Below are 21938 nucleotides of genomic sequence, written 5' to 3' on the forward strand. Positions count from 1 at the left end.
ACGTCGCGTCACAATGATTCTCTTTGTACACGTGTGTTGTGTGTGTGTTGCAGAAAGCGGCGGAGGACATCGCGTCACGCTGTGTGTCGGCAGAGCCCCATCACGGAGAGTGGTGGTGCAAGGTGTCCAAGGCCATCCCCAACTGGCGGCTCAAGACTGTCGACATCTTGCGTCTCGTGTCGGCTTCCACCCCTATCCCCATCTAGTTACATCCCTTACCATCCCCATCTAGTTACCTCCCGTACCATCCCCATCTAGTTACCTCCCTTACCATCCCCATCTAGTTAACAGGCACGGTTGGCCTAGTGGTAAGGCGTCCGCCCCGTGATCGGGAGGTCGTGTGTTCGAACCCCGGCCGGGTCATTAAAATTGGCAATCTAGTGGCTGCTCCGCCTGGCGTCTGGCATTATGGGGTTTGTGCTAGGACTGGTTGGTCCGGTGTCAGAATAATGTGACTGGGTGAGACATGAAGCCTGTGCTGCGACTTCTGTCTTGTGTGTGGCGCACGTTATATGTCAAAGCAGAACCGCCCTGATATGGCCCTTCGTGGTCGGCTGGGCGTTAAGCAAACAAACAAACAAACAAACATCCCCATCTAGTTACCCCCCTAACATCTAGTTACCTCCCTTACCATCTCCATCTAGTTACTTCCCTTACCATCCTCATGTAGTTACCTCCCTTATCATCCCCATCTAGTTACCTCCCTTACCATCCCCATCTTGCGTCTCGTGTCCACTTCCATCCCCATCCCCATCTAGTTACCTCCCTTAACATCTCCATCTAGTTACCTCCCTTGCCATCCCAGCACCTTCACCTGTTTGTACCTGGGTACATCCCTTTTTGTATTGACTGGAACATCATTCTGGAGCAGAAAAAAATCTGCTCTGCCTGGAGTTGTAATGATGACCTGTTTTATTTGCGTTGATGCTTTTGTTTTTGCGTTTTCTTCTTTTTACATTTAGTCAAGTGTTGACTAAATGTTTTAACATAGAGGGGGGAATCGAGACGAGGGTCGTGGTGTATGTGTGTGTGTGTGTCTGTGTGTGTGTGTAGAGCAATTCAGACTAAACTACTGGGCCGATCTTTATGAAATTTGACATGAGAGTTCCTGGGTATGATATCCCCGGACGTTTTTTTCTTTTTTTCGAAAAATACCTTTGATGACGTCATATCCGGCTTTTTGTAAAAGTTGAGGCGGCACTGTCACACCCTAATTTTTCAATTAAATTGATTGAAATTTTGGCAAAGCAATCTTCGACGAAGGCCGGGCTTTGGTATTGCATTTCAGCTTGGTGGCTTAAAAACTAATGAGTGAGTTTGGTCATTAAAAATCGGAAACTTGTAATTAAAATTATTTTTTTATTAAACGATCCAAAAACAATTTCATCTTATTCTTCGTCATTTTCTGATTCCAAAAACATATACATATGTTATATTTGGATTAAAAACAATCTCTGAAAATTAAAAATATAAAAATTATGATCAAAATTAAATTTCCGAAATCGATTTAAAAACTATTTCATCTTATTCCTTGTCGGTTCCTGATTCTAAAAACATGTATATATGATATGTTTGGATTAAAAACACGCTCAGACAGTTAAAACGAAGAGAGGTACAGTAAACTATGAAGCACAGCGCAACCGCTGCCGCGCCAAACAGGCTCGTCACTTTCACTGCCTTTTGCACTAGCGGCGGACTACGTTCAGTTTCATTCTGTGAGTTCCACAGCTTGACTAAATGTAGTAATTTCGCCTTACGCGACTTGTTCTTCTTGCGTTCGCCGTCACACCATCAGGTTAGTCTGCGAGACGAATGACGTCGTGGCTTCCAGGTCTTGTCTGCTCCCATAGAGTTTGGTGCGGAGAGGGATTGATGCTGGCCACACTTTGTCTCTGATTGGTGTTTTTTACGTTATAAACTGAAAGTGTTGTGTATTATGTCAGTCTGTTTGCAGTTGTCTCATGTGGGACACTGATGTCTGTTTTTTAATGTTTAATGAACTGAAAACGTTATGCATTACGTCAGTCTCTCTGTAGTTGTACCATGGTTTGTTTTTTGCGTCAGTTTTGTGGCAAGGCTGTGCTAAAGTTTAGGTTCATTCAGTTTATTTGTCATTTTGACAGGCTGTGAAAAGTGATTTATCCTACATACGTGAGAGAGACACCCGTGAGATAATAATCGCTCAAATCACACGTGTGTATATCATGTAAATGAGGTCATGTCAAGCAAGTCTGACAGGGACTTGTTTTTCCACCGCTTATGATGCCAAAGTCACCGAGACAAACGTCATTATAGAAACAAAACTTGCGCTCGCTAATTACCCTCGATGAATCTTTAGAACTAACACGTCACGCCACACTTTCAGAGAGACGTATCTTTGCTTTGACGAAATAGATTGCACGAGGCTTTAGAAGAGATCGAGGTTTCAAAACAAGCGTCTTCAATTTACCTGCTTCGTCTGCAAGACATTTTCAGTAAAATACACGTAAGTACAGTATGTAGGATAAACAGAATACTACATGGCTTGCTGTGTCGTACCAGATTTACACTCGTTGCTTTTTTCAAATAGTGAACAGCTCGCTTTCGCTCGCAGTTCAATATTTAAAAAAAAACTCGTGTAAATCTGGGACGACACAGCAAGCCATGTAGTATTCTATATGTTCATGAACACAATTGTCATTATTTGTCACGTTTCAATATATCACATAAGGTGATTATGAACGGTTAGTTACTACTAACTAACTAACCACACCACGATCCACTCTCGCAGTCATACAAATAAATAGAATCAACAAAAGTATAAGTTTCAGACGCCTGTTTATATACTAACTCTTCACCTCCCTCGAGACTTCACTCTAAAAAGATGTTTTACGTTCAAAACGTAAACAAGGGGTCACTGACAAAAATGCCAGTTAAATTTTAGAAAATGATAATAACACGCTGATCCCGTGTATAGCTAGAAAAGATAGCTGATCTGCCCAAAAGCGCTGGTTAAAGCAGGTGTCACACACCCCACGTTGTCACCACTCAAATGAAATCACTAATACACAAGATGACAAGGTGGTATACAGGGTGCAATGACATGGTGCACTTAGCTTTTTGCCACTGAGTGGGCGACCTGTGAATAGTCTATCTCCACAACTGCTCCATTGAATGAAGTGCCGGCTGGCGTGGAAACGAAGCAGGGATTAGTGGAGATATCAGACGCCTCACTCAGTCGCTGAAGATCCTCCCCGTAGTCTACCGGAAAAATAGCAGACGTGTAGTTGGTGGGACGACGACAGCGACAGCAACCACCAGTACACCAGGTTACAGCATACCCGCAAATACGTAGCGTAGAAACGTAGAAAGTAGAAAGTAAGCTGCAACAAAAAGCATCGGTGCACTAAACATTCCACGCTACCCTTCACACTCCACCTTTAAACATGTCACCTTTACATATTTCATAGAGCACGTGGGCCTGCATAAACGAACTTTTAAAACAACAAATCAGCCATTTTCCTTCCTTCTCTCCATATCTGCAAAAACCACATATACAGATTATTATTTTAGCGTCACAAAGAGCAAATTATGCGCTAACCTGGAAAGAACAACAGAGAGTATTTCATTCCACAAACACAGACTCGTCAACAGCGTTAAATAATGATTTATTACCTCAACAGCCTATGTAGGTAGCTCTCCTTTAAGCGAATCCGCTTCCTTTTGAATGGCTCTCGTCCGTCGACGACAATATCGCCATCCCCTTCTTGCTGAATTACTTTATGCGTGGGATAAAAATCCCCCGCTCAGCTAAGAATCAAAACCTGTCAACCTTGTTGACCAGCACAGGTAACACAGCGAAAAGTTTTCTCTCCTTCGTAGTTCCGTGAAGCCCTACTGTACCATGCAGAACGGCACTCTGACTTAAAATAATATGTCACCAAGTGTAGAAGACCATCTCACTTCAGGATGGAGGAAAACGATCCTTCTCTGTCGCTGCTCTGTGTTCGAGTGTCCTTTTTATGTCTTCCCCAAACAACCTTGAAAACATCACGTGACTCCGCGTGTCACATATCCAGTTCAGTTACCGTCGATTTCGCCAAGCAAGCAAAATCACGCACGTGGAACCCCTGCAAAACGAAATCCCCGTGCTCGGCTATGCTTGGTCAGCTAAAACCAGCCGTTGCCCAAACACAAGCACAGGCGCTTTTCGTCGCAATTTGAGAAAGGCACCCCACAGAGTGTTTCTTTCTCGATCCATGTCACTAAATTGTGACAGTTCCTATACAGTTACTGCCCTTGTCATGTTAGGGAAACGACATGTTTGAAAACATACATATACTTCCATTGTTCCTACAGTTACTGCCCTTGACAAATGTATGTCTTGTCTGTAAGTTTGCGGAAACACCAGTGGCCTGTGTTAACAAAATCAATCTCCCCCTATCACAGAGACAGATTTATACTACTTGGATGTGTTTACAGTGCGTGTCCCACAAACGTTGCATTGTACTGTCTCAGTGTCTGTGTTTGTAGGAGCAAGTGGTTTCACCTTGGTTGCAAGCTACAAGTTATAAAACATGTTTTGTTCCCTGGTATGTGCAAGCTTTGTCTGTCTTTGTTTTTTTCAATGTGTGGTAAGGGGGCCCTGGTAGCTCAGTTGGTAGAGCCCTGGGCTTGTGATCATAGGGTCCCTGGTAGCTCAGTTGGTAGAGCCCTGGACTTGTGATCCGCAGGTCAAGGGTTGGAATCCGGGCCGGGCCGGACCGGACACGGGTCAACTTTGTGTGCAGACTCAGAGACGGTATTCATGTTCCACCCCCGTGTCACCACTGTGGCATGTAAAATAACTCTGCCATTAGTGGTGATCACACCCAAACACGCATACACCTGGGTAGCGTGACTGTAGCTGCTAGCTTTTCACTGGGAGGAAGCGACACACCTGGGTAGCGTGACTGTAGCTGCTAGCTTTTCACTGGGAGGAAGCGACACACCTGGGTAGCGTGACTGTAGCTGCTAGCTTTTCACTGGGAGGAGGAGACACACCTGGGTAGCGTGACTGTAGCTGCTAGCTTTTCACTGGGAGGAAGCGAAACACCTGGGTAGCGTGACTGTAGCTGCTAGCTTTTCACTGGGAGGAGGAGACACACCTGGGTAGCGTGACTGTAGCTGCTAGCTTTCCACTGGGAGGAGGAGACACACCTGGGTAGCGTGACTGTAGCTGCTAGCTTTCCACTGGGAGGAAGCGACACACCTGGGTAGCGTGACTGTAGCTGCTAGCTTTGCACTGGGAGGAAGCGACACTAATTTTTCAGCGATGGGGCAATAAAGTAATGAAAATGCAAAGCAGGAAAAAAATAAATAGCACACGCCCAGGCAGTCATGTAGCAATGGATTGGGTCCCAGTCCGTACTTTTAATTCCCTGTCTTATTGCTGACGCTATTATAACAGTGGAAATAGGTTGTGTAGGTGTACTTTATGTGTTGTTACCTCCCTTCCTGATAAAGATTTACCAATACCTGAAAATCGAAGGCTTGCCCTTCCTTCATTTAAAAAGTAGTTTCTTTTATTCATTTGTTTTGATGAAGTACTTATTGTGCATTAACATTAACATTAGCCAGTCATGTCTCTCGCATGAAAAGGTAAACATTTTATGAATTTTCCATTTCAGTTCTTTCATGAAACTGATGACAGTAATGTGTAAATATTAAGTGAAGTGAATCAAAGTTATATGATCAGTGGATTGTATTTTGATTGCAAATAAAGATGAGAACACAAGCTTCATGAGTATGATATAGCTTACTATGATATACAATGGAGTGATGTCTGGGTGTAATGTGAGAGAGAAGAAGGCAGACACACAAACAATGGTACCAGACAGGAACAGACAGAAAAACACAGACATGATAATGAAACATGTCGTAAGACACATTACACGCAGCCATGATGATAAAACATATAATAAGCCACAGGCAGAATAATAACACGTCATTTAAGACACAGCCATGATGATAAATCATATAATAAGCCACAGGCAGAATAATAACACGTCATTTAAGACACAGCCATGATGATAAAACATATAATAAGCCACAGGCAGAATAATAACACGTCATTTAAGACACAGCCATGATGATAAATCATATAATAAGCCACAGGCAGAATAATAACACGTCATTTAAGACACAGCCATGATGATAAAACATATAATAAGCCACAGGCAGAATAATAACACGTCATTTAAGACACAGCCATGATGATAAAACATATAATAAGCCACAGGCAGAATAATAACACGTCATTTAAGACACAGCCATGATGATAAATCATGTGTCATTAATTGATCTGAGCGACTTAAAGAGCTGTCACCGTGTCAAATAGTAATTGTAGTGTAATTTGAATCGTCACCTGGTATGCTCTTGCCGAATCTTTGCATTCACATAGCAGTAAATATTCGGCTAATTGTTTAGCCCAAACTTAGTCCTGGGAGCGTATGCAAGACGGTACGAGCGCCCCCAAGTTTGATAGCTCTCGGTCCGACAACTTTTGTCGTACTGCCGAATTGACAGGCATCGGACAGCCTCCCCGATAGCTAGCGGGGGGGATCCCCTTATTTACGGTCGCTCTGCGCGTGCGCCTGACGCAGCCGGCTGAGGCCTGTCAAGTCGGCGCTTGCTGTGGCTGGCTGACCGTGGCTGGCTCATCCCAAATGAGCGCCACGCAAACATCTTGATATGCACCAGACGCGTGAAACCGCAACGCGAGTATCACTTGCGAGACAAGAGGCTAGGCACCCATTCTGTTCGCAAACTAAATGTGGTCAGTTATCACATCAGTCAACAGTCAACTGCAAAATATCGTGCATGCGGAATTCGTCGCGATATAACCTTCGTGGTTGAAAACGACGTTAAACACCAAATAAAGAAAGTAAAGAAAGTGCATGCGGAATAATTATGAATTAATTTTGTGCATGTATCCCGTCCCCCAAAATCGTATGTCTTAGAATGTTTGTTCTTTCCCGGTAACGCTGCAAACTGATGGCCGCCATCTGGAAATCAAAATTATTGTACCAACAACGGTGCTTATCGGTAGGGATAGGCACCTCTAACTTTATGGTATGACAGTGCCCACGACAGGCGCTATCGGTGGTTTATGAATTCCACGATAGGGGGGTTATTGGAAGTTTTTAACCCTAGTCGGAGCCTTCCTGAATATGGGCCCTGGTCTTATATTTGCATTGTATATTGTCTGCAAGACCATCCGCCCACTTGCACACATTCCAACATGCATGATTAATTTCTGTGGAGAGAGAGAGAGAGAGAGAGAGAGAGAGAGAGAGAGAGAGAGAGAGAGAGAGAGAGAGAGAGAGAAAGGGACAGAGAGAAAGGGACAGAGAGAGAGAGAGAGAGAGAGAGAGAGAGAGAGAGAGAGAGAGAGAGAGAGAGAGAGAGAGAGAGAGAGAGAGAGAGAGAGACAGAGAGAGAGAAAGGGACAGAGAGACAGAGAGAGAGAAAGGGACAGAGAGAGAGAGAGAGAAAGGGACAGAGAAAGGGACAGAGAGAAAGGGACAGAGAGAGAGAGAGAGAAAGGGACAGAGAGAGAGAAAGGGACAGAGAGAGAAAGGGACAGAGAGAAAGGGACAGAGAGAGAGACAGAGACAGAGAGAAAGGGACAGAGAGAGAAAGGGACAGAGAGAGAAAGGGACAGAGAGAGAGAAAGGGACAGAGAGAGAGAGAGAAAGGGACAGAGAGAGAGAGAGAAAGGGACAGAGAGAGAGAGAGAAAGGGACAGAGAGAGAAAGGGACAGAGAGAGAAAGGGACAGAGAGAGAAAGGGACAGAGAGAGAAAGGGACAGAGAGAAAGGGACAGAGAGAGAAAGGGACAGAGAGAGAAAGGGACAGAGAGAAAGGGACAGAGAGAGAGACATTTAGATGTGTGTGTGCGTACATGCATGCATGCATGCGTGCGTGTGTGTGTGTGTGTGTGTGTGTGTGTGTGTGTTTCTGTGTAAGAGAGAGAGAGAGACAGAGAGAGAGATAAAAAATGTGTGCGTGTGCGTGAGTTTGTGTGTATATTTGTGTGTGTGTGTGCGTGTGTGACTTGGGGTGTGTGTATGTGTGGGAACAACAACAAGAACAAGAACAATTCTTTATTTTACGAGGGTAATAGAGTAAGCAGTGATCTGCTTTTTTACATCTGGCCCTCGCCCTAAAGAGGGACTAGTCTAAAATTGCTAAAGAATAAGCAAGTAAAGAAAACAAACTACTGCTACATGATTATAATAGAAATGAAAGTAAGAACATATCATCAATTTGCATACAATACATTGCTTAAATGAAAAATGTAAGTTCATTTGACATGAGTTAAGAATTATAGAGTAGATTGCACTGACGCAACAACGTTGTAAGTGCCATGCCCATTGACATACACTGCATTCGAAAGAATCAGTGTATATAAAAATAATAATACATTGTTAAAAAGCACCGGTTGTTGGTTTTAACAACCATTCTAGCGACAACAGATGTTTATTTATACTTCATGAGATAAGACGTATATCTGGTCTTAAAAACGTTTGTGAGAGAGAGAGAGAGAGAGAGAGAGAGAGAGAGAGAGAGAGAGAGAGAGAGAGAGAGAGAGAGAGAGACGGAGAGAGAGACGGAGAGAGAGACGGAGAGAGAGAGGGAGAGAGAAAGCGGATTTGTCCTTCGCTGGGGGTATGCAGTGCCTTGGCATTACACTTCTACTTAATTCAATAAGCCTTTAGGGCAGCAGTTTACACATTAAAACATACAATGCACTGCACGAGACTGACAACAAGAAAAGTCTTTTTTATGTTTGATTATGGAAGTCACGTAAGGGGCGATCTAGTCATAGTGTCAGTTTGGCTGGGTTGAGGTTTTTTCCCAGAACTGCAGTCAACCGGTTTCTCTCAAAATGGCTGAAGGTGAGTGGTTTGCCTCTAAATCTGAAATCATTTCTTATTAATATTCCCCATGCACCAGATCGGCTAGCTTTACCAGCTATTTGTCGCACATCAACTCTCGATCCATGTTGGATGTTCTTAATTGTTTTGCTTGAACTGTGTGCTGGGTATGAGAGAAGGATAAGACTCGCTGAAAGTGTCTCCCAAAGCGTCCTGACGAATTGCCACAACTATTTCTTTCTTTATTTATTTGGTGTTTAACGTCGTTTTCAACCGTTCAAGGTTATATCGCGACGGGGAAAGGGGGGGGGGGAGCCACAACTATTGATTTACTCACATACTCACATAGAATACAATCATTTTACAACACTAACAGAGACAGAGCGAGAGAGAGAGAGAGAGAGAGAGAGAGAGAGAGAGAGAGAGAGAGAGAGAGAGAGAGAGAGAGAGAGAGAGAGAGAGAGAGAGAGAGAGAGTCACAATTAAATGAAAAAGCTTTCTGAAGGCATAATTGTTTCGCCTGTTCGACAAATAAATCCTTTCGGTTTAAAGAATTGTAAGCAACAGTCAGCAATGTGTTGTCTGTGTGTGAGTGTGTCTGTGTGTGAGTGTGTCTGTGTGTGAGTGTGTCTGTGTGTAAGTGTGTCTGTGTGTGAGTGTGTCTGTGTGTGAGTGTGTCTGTGTGTCTGTGTGTCTGTGTGTGAGTGTGTCTGTGTGTCTGTGTGTGAGTGTGTCTGTGTGTCTGTGTGTCTGTGTGTCTGTGTGCCGCGTCACAAGGAGTAACGAGGACGCTGGCTGATTATTTATCATTATCGTTTCTCACAAAGACGTTTCTAATCATTAAGTCGTGACTTCCTGTGAAAGGTCAGCCGCTATTTTGAATCACTAATAAGATAACATACATTTTTATCCGCCGGGGTTAGGTCAACACAGTTCACGGAAATAACGAACGAACGAACGAATGAATGAATGCCGGAAGAAAGGAACACTTTATGTCTATCTGTCTGATTATTTGTTGTGTTTTTTCTTTTCCTTCTTTCAATCTAATTACAGTAAACCTAAACGTTGCATGAGACCCCCCCCCCCCCCCCCCCCCCCCCCGCAAAACCCAGGTCTTTACGGAATAAAAACAACCATGTCAGGGTCTGTCTCCACTCATAAGGGGCTCCGCTCACCTATGTAACTTCAGCAGGACAGACTGTGAAGAAAATCACGAATAACACTAACAGGCAAAGTTTGATAGTGATATCCTCCACGCTTTTAGAGCGCTAACCAGAGATAATAGAGTGACGTAGCGTAAGTGTGTTGCACGGATTGTAAATTCAGCTCACTGACCGAGAGAGTTGATGTTGTGAATCGCAACGAAGATATCGTTACACTTAACCACTGTCCAGCGACAGGGAGGGGTTGTCACAGGAATCGACCGGGAGAAAGGAAGCCCGAGTAGAGCACTTAACAGGTAAATGGAATAAGCATTTGAATATCGTTAATGTTTATCGCATAAGTCGAATCGACTAACACTGTAACTTTAAACATAGCAGACAGATATCTAAGACAAGATGTCCGCTATTTACGTTGTGCAGTGCGTCGTGTAACCGGTCGTAAAGGAAGATAGTGGCCAGATGACAGAATGAAGGATCTGAGAAGCCGCCGGAATATCCCTACGCCTTTAGACTCGCATAGCTGAGATTCGACGGGATTTCTAGAAGCTAGTGCACGGTTATTTTTGTCCGTAGAGTTGGACCATAGTGGTCACAGGGCGGTAGAAACTGAGTAGACCGAGGTCACCAGTAGCAGGAATTAGTAGTAAAATACATTTTTTAGTGAACAGCAATAGAAGCTGTGTAATTCTGCATATGACCAGAATTAAAATATGTCTACAATATCTTAATTACTTAACTTAGAGATAAGGAATATTTAGTAGACAGAGCAGACGGTGTTTTAAGTCTGCCGTAGTAGGAACTATAACTGGTTTTTGTTGACTACACACGAGCTGTGATACCTGTAAACTAGATATCGTGTGCCTGTGAGTTCACGGACTGTTTTTGTAGTTTTATACCTAAGTGAAGGGTAGAGAGTTTTGTCATTGCAATTGTGTACGAGATTGTCATCTCGAGTTGGTTTTTTTGCCTACAAAACTGTGAGTACTGGATTTTTGAGTACTTAACCTTTATCTTCATGATTGTGTGTATTTGTGTGTATGATGTCATAACCATATAATACAGTGGAGGGAACGTACCTTTGGCGTTGTGTTTGATTCCTGTATGACAGCATACTCTAGCTCATTTGCGGCATTCATTCACACAGACGACGCACTGCAAATTATTCCAGCCCGCTACACGTTGCATGAAAAGAAAACAGGCCAGGTACTCGTCATAATCCCTATCGCGGCATAAATAATATGCAGTGCGTCGCTGAAACTGCGCAGGTATATTCTGCCCATAAGCGACGGGCAGGCGTGCAGTCTGTTCTGTTTACATTTCACACGGAAGTTAGTCAAGCAAAACACGCGATGCTTCAGGTGAATCTATTTCAGGGGAAGGTATTGAATTGTATGGAACCATTGTACAAGATGAATGAAGCACGGGAGAGGGTGTATAGATCGTGTGAGGTAGCTAGGTGTGAGGTAGCTAGGTGTGAGGTAGCTAGGTGTGAGGTAGCTAGGTGTGAGGTAGCTAGGTGTGAGGTAGCTAGGTGCTTCTTTTTAAACAAATCTGTTTTGCAACCCTTTTGTGTAGAGGTTTGTATTTGTTTATAAATCACTTTTTAGTTAGCGGACCCTTTTCTTTTTTTCAAAATTGATGAAGCATTTTTTCGTCAAGGCATACTAACAAGGTTTTTACATAGACTACTACATTTCATAGCTAACCCTTCCCCCTATCAGTCCTCAAGCACGACGACCGGGTTACTTGGTAACCACGTGAAATTCAGCGGACACCCGTCCTTTGCACGTGTGAAATAAACTGCCAAAACATTATTGCTACAGATTTCGCACTCAAATTAAAACAATATTTGTTTATTTAAAGAAACTTTACATGCCAGTTAAGGCCTTTCACTTGACTATATGGATAACCTTTTGGATTAAAGATGTCTTTTACAGAGATCACGTGACCGCTGCTCAAATAAGGGTACCCTTAAAATCGACGGGACACAAAGCGGAAGGGCCCAATTACAAATCAACAAAAAAACACAATAGGCAAAACTTTGTAACGTTAACATAAGAGAAGAAAGTCAAAACTTTGTAACGTTAACATAAGAGAAGAAAGTCAAAACTTTGTAACGTTAACATAAGAGAAGAACGTCAAAACTTTGTAACGTTAACATAAGAGAAGAAAGTCAAAACTTTGTAACTTTAACATAAGAGAAGAAAGTCAAAACTTTGTAACGTTAACAAAAGAGAAGAAAGTCAAAACTTTGTAACGTTAACATAAGAGAAGAAAGTCAAATCAATTATCTACCCAGAACAGGTTGTTTTGTTTAGCTAGCTTGCGTATTGCGTGTGTAACACTCTAGACTTTTCAAGTTTAGCTAGCTTGCGTATTGTGTGTGTAACCCTAAGACTTTTCAAGTTTAGCTAGCTTGCGTATTGCGTGTGTAACACTCTAGACTTTTCAAGTTTAGCTAGCTTGCGTATTGCGTGTGTAACACTCTAGACTTTTCAAGTTTAGCTAGCTTGCGTATTGCGTGTGTAACACTCTAGACTTTTCAAGTTTAGCTTAAAAAAAATCAATTATGTTAAGAAAGGGGGAAGGGGATTTTATGTGTTAAATGAATAACACAAATACAGGAATAAATGTTTTCAAAATCCTTTTATTTTTTTGTCTGTTTTCTTTTTCTCAACAAAATACAAACTTCCAAGAATGAAATACAAAAACTAAAAAACAGTGTTAAACTTAAAAACCCAGTGTTCATAAGGTGCTTCACCAATCTTAGAACAAAGACCACTCAGACTAATGTGAAAAACCCAGTGTTCATAAGGTGCTTCACCAATCTTAGAACAAAGACCACTCAGACTAATGTGTTAAACCCAGTGTTCATAAGGTGCTTCACCAATCTTAGAACAAAGACCACTCAGACTAATGTGAAAAACCCAGTGTTCATAAGGTGCTTCACCAATCTTAGAACAAAAACCACTCAGACTAATGTGAAAAACCCAGTGTTCATAAGGTGCTTCACCAATCTTAGAACAAAAACCACTCAGACTAATGTGAAAAACCCAGTGTTCATAAGGTGCTTCACCAATCTGAGAACAAAGACCAGTGTTAAAGTTAAACCCAGTGTTCATAAGGTGCTTCACCAATCTTAGAACAAAGACCACTCAGACTAATGTGTTAAACCCAGTGTTCATAAGGTGCTTCACCAATCTGAGAACAAAGACCAGTGTTAAAGTTAAACCCAGTGTTCATAAGGTGCTTCACCAATCTTAGAACAAAAACCACTCAGACTAATGTGTTAAACCCAGTGTTCATAAGGTGCTTCACCAATCTGAGAACAAAGACCAGTGTTAAAGTTAAACCCAGTGTTCATAAGGTACTTCACCGATCTTAGAACAAAGACCAGTGTTAAAGTTAAACCCAGTGTTCATAAGGTGCTTCATCAATCTTAGAACAAAAACCACTCAGGCTAATGTGTTAAACCCAGTGTTCATAAGGTGCTTCACCAATCTTAGAACAAAGACCAGTGTTAAAGTTAAACCCAGTGTTCATAAGGTACTTCACCAATCTGAGAACAAAGACGAGTGTTAAAGTTAAACCCAGTGTTCATAAGGTGCTTCACCAATCTTAGAACAAAAACCACTCAGACTAGTGTGAAAAACCCAGTGTTCATAAGGTGCTTCACCAATCTTAGAACAAAAACCACTCAGACTAGTGTGAAAAACCCAGTGTTCATAAGGTGCTTCACCAATCTTAGAACAAAATCCACTCAGACTAGTGTGAAAAACCCAGTGTTCATAAGGTGCTTCACCAATCTTAGAACAAAAACCACTCAGACTAGTGTGAAAAACCCAGTGTTCATAAGGTGCTTCACCAATCTTAGAACAAAAACCACTCAGACTAGTGTGAAAAACCCAGTGTTCATAAGGTGCTTCACCAATCTTAGAACAAAAACCACTCAGACTAGTGTGAAAAACCCAGTGTTCATAAGGTGCTTCACCAATCTTAGAACAAAAACCACTCAGACTAGTGTGAAAAACCCAGTGTTCATAAGGTGCTTCACCAATCTTAGAACAAAAACCACTCAGACTAGTGTGAAAAACCCAGTGTTCATAAGGTGCTTCACCAATCTTAGAACAAAAACCACTCAGACTAGTGTGAAAAACCCAGTGTTCATAAGGTGCTTCACCAATCTTAGAACAAAAACCACTCAGACTAGTGTGAAAAACCCAGTGTTCATAAGGTGCTTCACCAATCTTAGAACAAAAACCACTCAGACTAGTGTGAAAAACCCAGTGTTCATAAGGTGCTTCACCAATCTTAGAACAAAAACCACTCAGACTAGTGTGAAAAACCCAGTGTTCATAAGGTGCTTCACCAATCTTAGAACAAAAACCACTCAGACTAGTGTGAAAAACCCAGTGTTCATAAGGTGCTTCACCAATCTTAGAACAAAGACCACTCAGACTAGTGTGAAAAACCCAGTGTTCATAAGGTGCTTCACCAATCTTAGAACAAAAACCACTCAGACTAGTGTGAAAAACCCAGTGTTCATAAGGTGCTTCACCAATCTTAGAACAAAGACCACTCAGACTAGTGTGAAAAACCCAGTGTTCATAAGGTGCTTCACCAATCTTAGAACAAAGACCACTCAGACTGATGTGAAAAACCCAGTGTTCATAAGGTGCTTCACCAATCTTAGAACAAAGACCACTCAGACTAATGTGAAAAACCCAGTGTTCATAAGGTGCTTCACCAATCTTAGAACAAAGACCACTCAGACTAGTGTGAAAAACCCAGTGTTCATAAGGTGCTTCACCAATCTTAGAACAAAAACCACTCAGACTAGTGTGAAAAACCCAGTGTTCATAAGGTGCTTCACCAATCTTAGAACAAAAACCACTCAGACTAGTGTGAAAAACCCAGTGTTCATAAGGTGCTTCACCAATCTTAGAACAAAGACCACTCAGACTAGTGTGAAAAACCCAGTGTTCATAAGGTGCTTCACCAATCTTAGAACAAAAAACACTCAGACTAGTGTGAAAAACCCAGTGTTCATAAGGTGCTTCACCAATCTTAGAACAAAGACCACTCAGACTAATGTGTTAAACCCAGTGTTCATAAGGTGCTTCACCAATCTTAGAACAAAGACCACTCAGACTGATGTGAAAAACCCAGTGTTCATAAGATGCTTCACCAATCTTAGAACAAAGACCACTCAGACTAATGTGAAAAACCCAGTGTTAAACCCAGTGTTAAACCCAGTGTTGATAAGGTACTTCACCAATCTTAGAACAAAGACCACTCAGACTAATGTGAAAAACCCAGTGTTCATAAGGTGCTTCACCAATCTTAGAACAAAGACCACTCAGACTAGTGTGAAAAACCCAGTGTTCATAAGGTGCTTCACCAATCTTAGAACAAAGACCACTCAGACTAGTGTGAAAAACCCAGTGTTCATAAGGTGCTTCACCAATCTTAGAACAAAAACCACTCAGACTAGTGTGAAAAACCCAGTGTTCATAAGGTGCTTCACCAATCTTAGAACAAAGACCACTCAGACTAGTGTGAAAAACCCAGTGTTCATAAGGTGCTTCACCAATCTTAGAACAAAGACCACTCAGACTGATGTGAAAAACCCAGTGTTCATAAGGTGCTTCACCAATCTTAGAACAAAGACCACTCAGACTCATGTGAAAAACCCAGTGTTCATAAGGTGCTTCACCAATCTTAGAACAAAGACCACTCAGACTAGTGTGAAAAACCCAGTGTTCATAAGGTGCTTCACCAATCTTAGAACAAAAACCACTCAGACTAGTGTGAAAAACCCAGTGTTCATAAGGTGCTTCACCAATCTTAGAACAAAAACCACTCAGACTAGTGTGAAAAACCCAGTGTTCATAAGGTGCTTCACCAATCTTAGAACAAAGACCACTCAGACTAGTGTGAAAAACCCAGTGTTCATAAGGTGCTTCACCAATCTTAGAACAAAAACACTCAGACTAGTGTGAAAAACCCAGTGTTCATAAGGTGCTTCACCAATCTTAGAACAAAGACCACTCAGACTAGTGTGAAAAACCCAGTGTTCATAAGGTGCTTCACCAATCTTAGAACAAAGACCACTCAGACTAATGTGAAAAACCCAGTGTTCATAAGGTGCTTCACCAATCTTAGAACAAAGACCACTCAGACTAATGTGAAAAACCCAGTGTTCATAAGGTGCTTCACCAATCTTAGAACAAAGACCACTCAGACTAGTGTGAAAAACCCTGTGTTCATAAGGTGCTTCACCAATCTTAGAACAAAGACCACTCAGACTAGTGTGAAAAACCCAGTGTTCATAAGGTGCTTCACCAATCTTAGAACAAAGACCACTCAGACTAGTGTGAAAAACCCAGTGTTCATAAGGTGCTTCACCAATCTTAGAACAAAGACCACTCAGACTAGTGTGAAAAACCCAGTGTTCATAAGGTGCTTCACCAATCTTAGAACAAAGACCACTCAGACTAGTGTGAAAAACCCAGTGTTCATAAGGTGCTTCACCAATCTTAGAACAAAAACCACTCAGACTAGTGTGAAAAACCCAGTGTTCATAAGGTGCTTCACCAATCTTAGAACAAAAACCACTCAGACTAGTGTGAAAAACCCAGTGTTCATAAGGTGCTTCACCAATCTTAGAACAAAAACCACTCAGACTAGTGTGAAAAACCCAGTGTTCATAAGGTGCTTCACCAATCTTAGAACAAAAACCACTCAGACTAGTGTGAAAAACCCAGTGTTCATAAGGTGCTTCACCAATCTTAGAACAAAAACCACTCAGACTAGTGTGAAAAACCCAGTGTTCATAAGGTGCTTCACCAATCTTAGAACAAAGACCACTCAGACTAGTGTGAAAAACCCTGTGTTCATAAGGTGCTTCACCAATCTTAGAACAAAGACCACTCAGACTAGTGTGAAAAACCCAGACTGGTTGGCTCTGAAAATTAAACAAACGTTTTCTTTTTACCACACAATAAAACAACACAAATTATATTTGCCAGATGTTACCAGAGACTAGTAATTATGACTAACCCTTACCACACAAATTATATTTGCCAGATGTTACCAGAGACTAGTAATTATGACTAACCCTTACCACACAATAAAACAACACAAATTATATTTGCCAGATGTTACCAGAGACTAGTAATTATGACTAACTGTTGTGGAGATCGCTAGATACCACTGGAATCGAATGGAAGGATAAAGAACATTAGGGAACTTACTTTGATTTAGTGCGCAGTCACTCATGACGTAAGCGTAGACGCTCATCGAACAGATGGAACTGTGTAGATCTAACCAGATTAGTGTCGATGTTTCCCGAATATTCTCGTATGTCCATTAACTATATAAGTAGGGCTGCGCACACGTATTGTTGTTCTTTACCAGTCTTGCACTTGTTCTTTCTTACACTGTGCTGAGAGATATTGTCACCGTTGTTCCAGCTGTTAATAAATCTACAGAACCTACACAAATCGTTGTGTCTCCTTTGCGACTGAGAGTGACGAAAGGAAAAACACGACACTAACCCTTACCACACAAATTATATTTGCCAGATGTTACCAGAGACTAGTAATTATGACTAACCCTTACCACACAATAAAACAACACAAATTATATTTGCCAGATGTTACCAGAGACTAGTAATTATGACTAACCCTTACCACACAATAAAACAACACAAATTATATTTGCCAGATGTTACCAGAGGCTAGTAATTATGACTAACCCTTACCACACAATAAAACAACACACATTATATTTGCCAGATGTTACCAGAGGCTAGTAATGATGACTAACCCTTACCACACAATAAAACAACACAAATTATATTTGCCAGATGTTACCAGAGACTAGTAATGATGACTAACCCTTACCACACAATAAAACAACACAAATTATATTTGCCAGATGTTACCAGAGACTAGTAATTATGACTAACCCTTACCACACAATAAAACAACACAAATTATATTTGCCAGATGTTACCAGAGACTAGTAATTATGACTAACCCTTACCACACAATAAAACAACACAAATTATATTTGCCAGATGTTACCAGAGACTAGTAATTATGACTAACCCTTACCACACAACAAAATAACACAAATTATATTTGCCAGATGTTACCAGAGACTAGTAATTATGACTAACCCTTACCACACAATAAAACAACACAAATTATATTTGCCAGATGTTACCAGAGACTAGTAATTATGACTAACCCTTACCACACAATAAAACAACACACATTATATTTGCCAGATGTTACCAGAGGCTAGTAATTATGACTAACCCTTACCACACAATAAAACAACACAAATTATATTTGCCAGATGTTACCAGAGACTAGTAATTATGACTAACCCTTACCACACAATAAAACAACACAAATTATATTTGCCAGATGTTACCAGAGGCTAGTAATTATGACTAACCCTTACCACACAATAAAACAACACAAATTATATTTGCCAGATGTTACCAGAGGCTAGTAATTATGACTAACCCTTACCACACAATAAAACAACACAAATTATATTTGCCAGATGTTACCAGAGGCTAGTAATTATGACTAACCCTTACCACACAATAAAACAACACAAATTATATTTGCCAGATGTTACCAGAGACTAGTAATTATGACTAACCCTTACCACACAATAAAACAACACAAATTATATTTGCCAGATGTTACCAGAGACTAGTAATTATGACTAACCCTTACCACACAATAAAACAACACAAATTATATTTGCCAGATGTTACCAGAGACTAGTAATTATGACTAACCCTTACCACACAAATTATATTTGCCAGATGTTACCAGAGACTAGTAATTATGACTAACCCTTACCACACAATAAAACAACACAAATTATATTTGCCAGATGTTACCAGAGACTAGTAATTATGACTAACCCTTACCACACAATAAAACAACACAAATTATATTTGCCAGATGTTACCAGAGACTAGTAATTATGACTAACCCTTACCACACAATAAAACAACACACATTATATTTGCCAGATGTTACCAGAGGCTAGTAATTATGACTAACCCTTACCACACAATAAAACAACACAAATTATATTTGCCAGATGTTACCAGAGACTAGTAATTATGACTAACCCTTACCACACAATAAAACAACACAAATTATATTTGCCAGATGTTACCAGAGGCTAGTAATGATGACTAACCCTTACCACACAATAAAACAACACAAATTATATTTGCCAGATGTTACCAGAGGCTAGTAATTATGACTAACCCTTACCACACAATAAAACAACACACATTATATTTGCCAGATGTTACCAGAGGCTAGTAATTATGACTAACCCTTACCACACAATAAAACAACACAAATTATATTTGCCAGATGTTACCAGAGACTAGTAATTATGACTAACCCTTACCACACAATAAAACAACACAAATTATATTTGCCAGATGTTACCAGAGACTAGTAATTATGACTAACCCTTACCACACAATAAAACAACACAAATTATATTTGCCAGATGTTACCAGAGACTAGTAATTATGACTAACCCTTACCACACAATAAAACAACCCAAATTATATTTGCCAGATGTTACCAGAGACTAGTAATTATGACTAACCCTTACCACACAATAAAACAACACAAATTATATTTGCCAGATGTTACCAGAGACTAGTAATTATGACTAACCCTTACCACACAATAAAACAACACAAATTATATTTGCCAGATGTTACCAGAGACTAGTAATTATGACTAACCCTTACCACACAATAAAACAACACAAATTATATTTGCCAGATGTTACCAGAGACTAGTAATTATGACTAACCCTTACCACACAATAAAACAACACACATTATATTTGCCAGATGTTACCAGAGACTAGTAATTATGACTAACCCTTACCACACAATAAAACAACACAAATTATATTTGCCAGATGTTACCAGAGACTAGTAATTATGACTAACCCTTACCACACAATAAAACAACACAAATTATATTTGCCAGATGTTACCAGAGACTAGTAATTATGACTAACCCTTACCACACAATAAAACAACACAAATTATATTTGCCAGATGTTACCAGAGACTAGTAATTATGACTAACCCTTACCACATAGTTACTGTGATCCAACACACCACTATCATTACATCATTCCACATTTTCAACTAAAAACAGCTGATATTTAGACATGACTTGACTTACTATTTACCAACTATAAACAGTAATCTTCTGCCTAACACAGGAGTAACATTTTGCCTACTGTGATCAATTCCACCTTCATTGACAGAAACAGAAAGACTATATGTTATGCTACAAGACAGTGACTAACCATCTTGAGTTTAGTTTGTAACAATACCACACATCACTATGTGTTCCACTCCACCATTGTTACAAACTAACAAGTCGCATTAGGCGAAATTACTACATTTAGTCAAGCTGTGGAACTCACAGAATGAAATTGAACGTAGTCCGCCGCTAGTGCAAAAGGCAGTGAAAGTGACGAGCCTGTTTGGCGCGGTAGCGGTTGCGCTGTGCTTCATAGCACGCTTTACTGTACCTCTCTTCGTTTTAACTTTCTGAGCGTGTTTTTAATCCAAACATATCATATCTATATGTTTTTGGAATCAGGAACCGACAAGGAATAAGATAAAAGTGTTTTTAAATTGATTTCGAAAATTTAATTTTGATCATAATTTTTAATTTTTTTAATTTTCAGAGCTTGTTTTTAATCCAAGTATAACATATTTATATGTTTTTTGGAATCAGAAAATGATGAATAATAAGATGAACGTAAATTTAGATCGTTTTATAAAAAAAAATTTTTTTTACAATTTTCAGATTTAATTTTTAAGCCTCCAAGCTGCAATGCAATTCCGAAGTCCGGCCTTCGTGGAAGATTGCTTGGCCAAAATGTCAATCAATTTGATTGAAAAATGAGGGTGTGACAGTGCCACCTCAACTTTTACAACAAGCCGGATATGACGTAATCAAAGACATGTATTGAAAAAATGAAAAAACCGTCCGGGGATATCATACCCAGGAACTCTCATGTCAAATTTCATAAAGATCGGTCCAGTAGTTTACTCTGAATCGCTCTACACACACACACACGCACGCACACACACACACACATACACACACATACACCACGACCCTCGTCTCGATTCCCCCTCTATGTTAAAACATTTAGTCAAAACTTGATTAAATGTAAAAACTAGCTACAAGAAGTGTCCATGCATAATCACATTTATCTGCAGTGATAAACTAACTGACCATTATATGACCAAACTTGTTCAAATCGCAATGTTTAAATCAATTGGAATGAAATCTCACCTCAAACATCTGAAATAAAACACTAACCCTTTTTCATAAAATAGAGGCAGCCAACTTTTACATAATGCAATGCGCTTTCGGTTTTGCCCGCGCATGCGCAAAACTTTATTTTACTTCAAATTATAATTAAAACCAAATTTCTTTGCAAAACCTAAACCCTATTTAACTTCAAACATCAGTAACACACTTATCTTTCTGTCTATGCATTTCATACAAACAAACTACAACCAAAAATACAAATATTCTGCACTGTTTCTGTGACAGGTGCTTTTGTTAAAAAAAACCACAACATGGTCAAATTGATTGATTGATTGATTGATTGATTGATTGAAATTTCAAATAAATAAGTTTGAGAACAGAGTTACAAAAATAACCATTCCAATTTATGCTATCCATCTTGCTGAACTAGTAACTAATCATATTTGGAGCAGATGACAATGTAAAAATCAATATTCACCTGATTTATAGGCTACATGTAGTGTATT

At 40.3% G+C, this 21938-nt stretch overlaps 2 protein-coding genes across 3 annotated transcripts in view; both read left to right on the top strand.

Annotated features, from left to right (window-relative positions):
• LOC138980587 (pre-mRNA-processing factor 6-like) overlaps nucleotides 1–5755 on the top strand; it is a 114744-nt gene extending 108989 nt beyond the window's left edge. The window contains exons 24-25 of one of the 2 annotated variants that reach the window (XR_011460398.1): nucleotides 54–2494; nucleotides 2642–5755. Coding sequence is in view for 1 of the 2 variants with exons in the window: in XM_070353486.1 (XP_070209587.1) it covers nucleotides 54–206 (153 nt within the window). In the remaining variant the exon portion in view is untranslated. Of the gene's footprint in view, nucleotides 1–53 lie in introns of both variants that reach the window. The other variant, XM_070353486.1, reaches the window with a different exon arrangement.
• A 3012-nt stretch (nucleotides 5756–8767) lies between these two features.
• The window catches only part of LOC138980588 (GTPase IMAP family member 4-like), a 30930-nt gene continuing 17759 nt past the window's right edge, over nucleotides 8768–21938 (top strand). The window contains exon 1 of the mRNA XM_070353488.1: nucleotides 8768–8921. Within this exon, the coding sequence (XP_070209589.1) occupies nucleotides 8912–8921 (10 nt within the window). The 5' untranslated portion in view covers nucleotides 8768–8911. The remainder of the gene's footprint in view (nucleotides 8922–21938) is intronic.

Source organism: Littorina saxatilis, linkage group LG11 (genome assembly GCF_037325665.1).
Source record: "Littorina saxatilis isolate snail1 linkage group LG11, US_GU_Lsax_2.0, whole genome shotgun sequence".
In the NCBI taxonomy this organism is placed as follows: Eukaryota; Metazoa; Mollusca; class Gastropoda; order Littorinimorpha; family Littorinidae; genus Littorina; species Littorina saxatilis.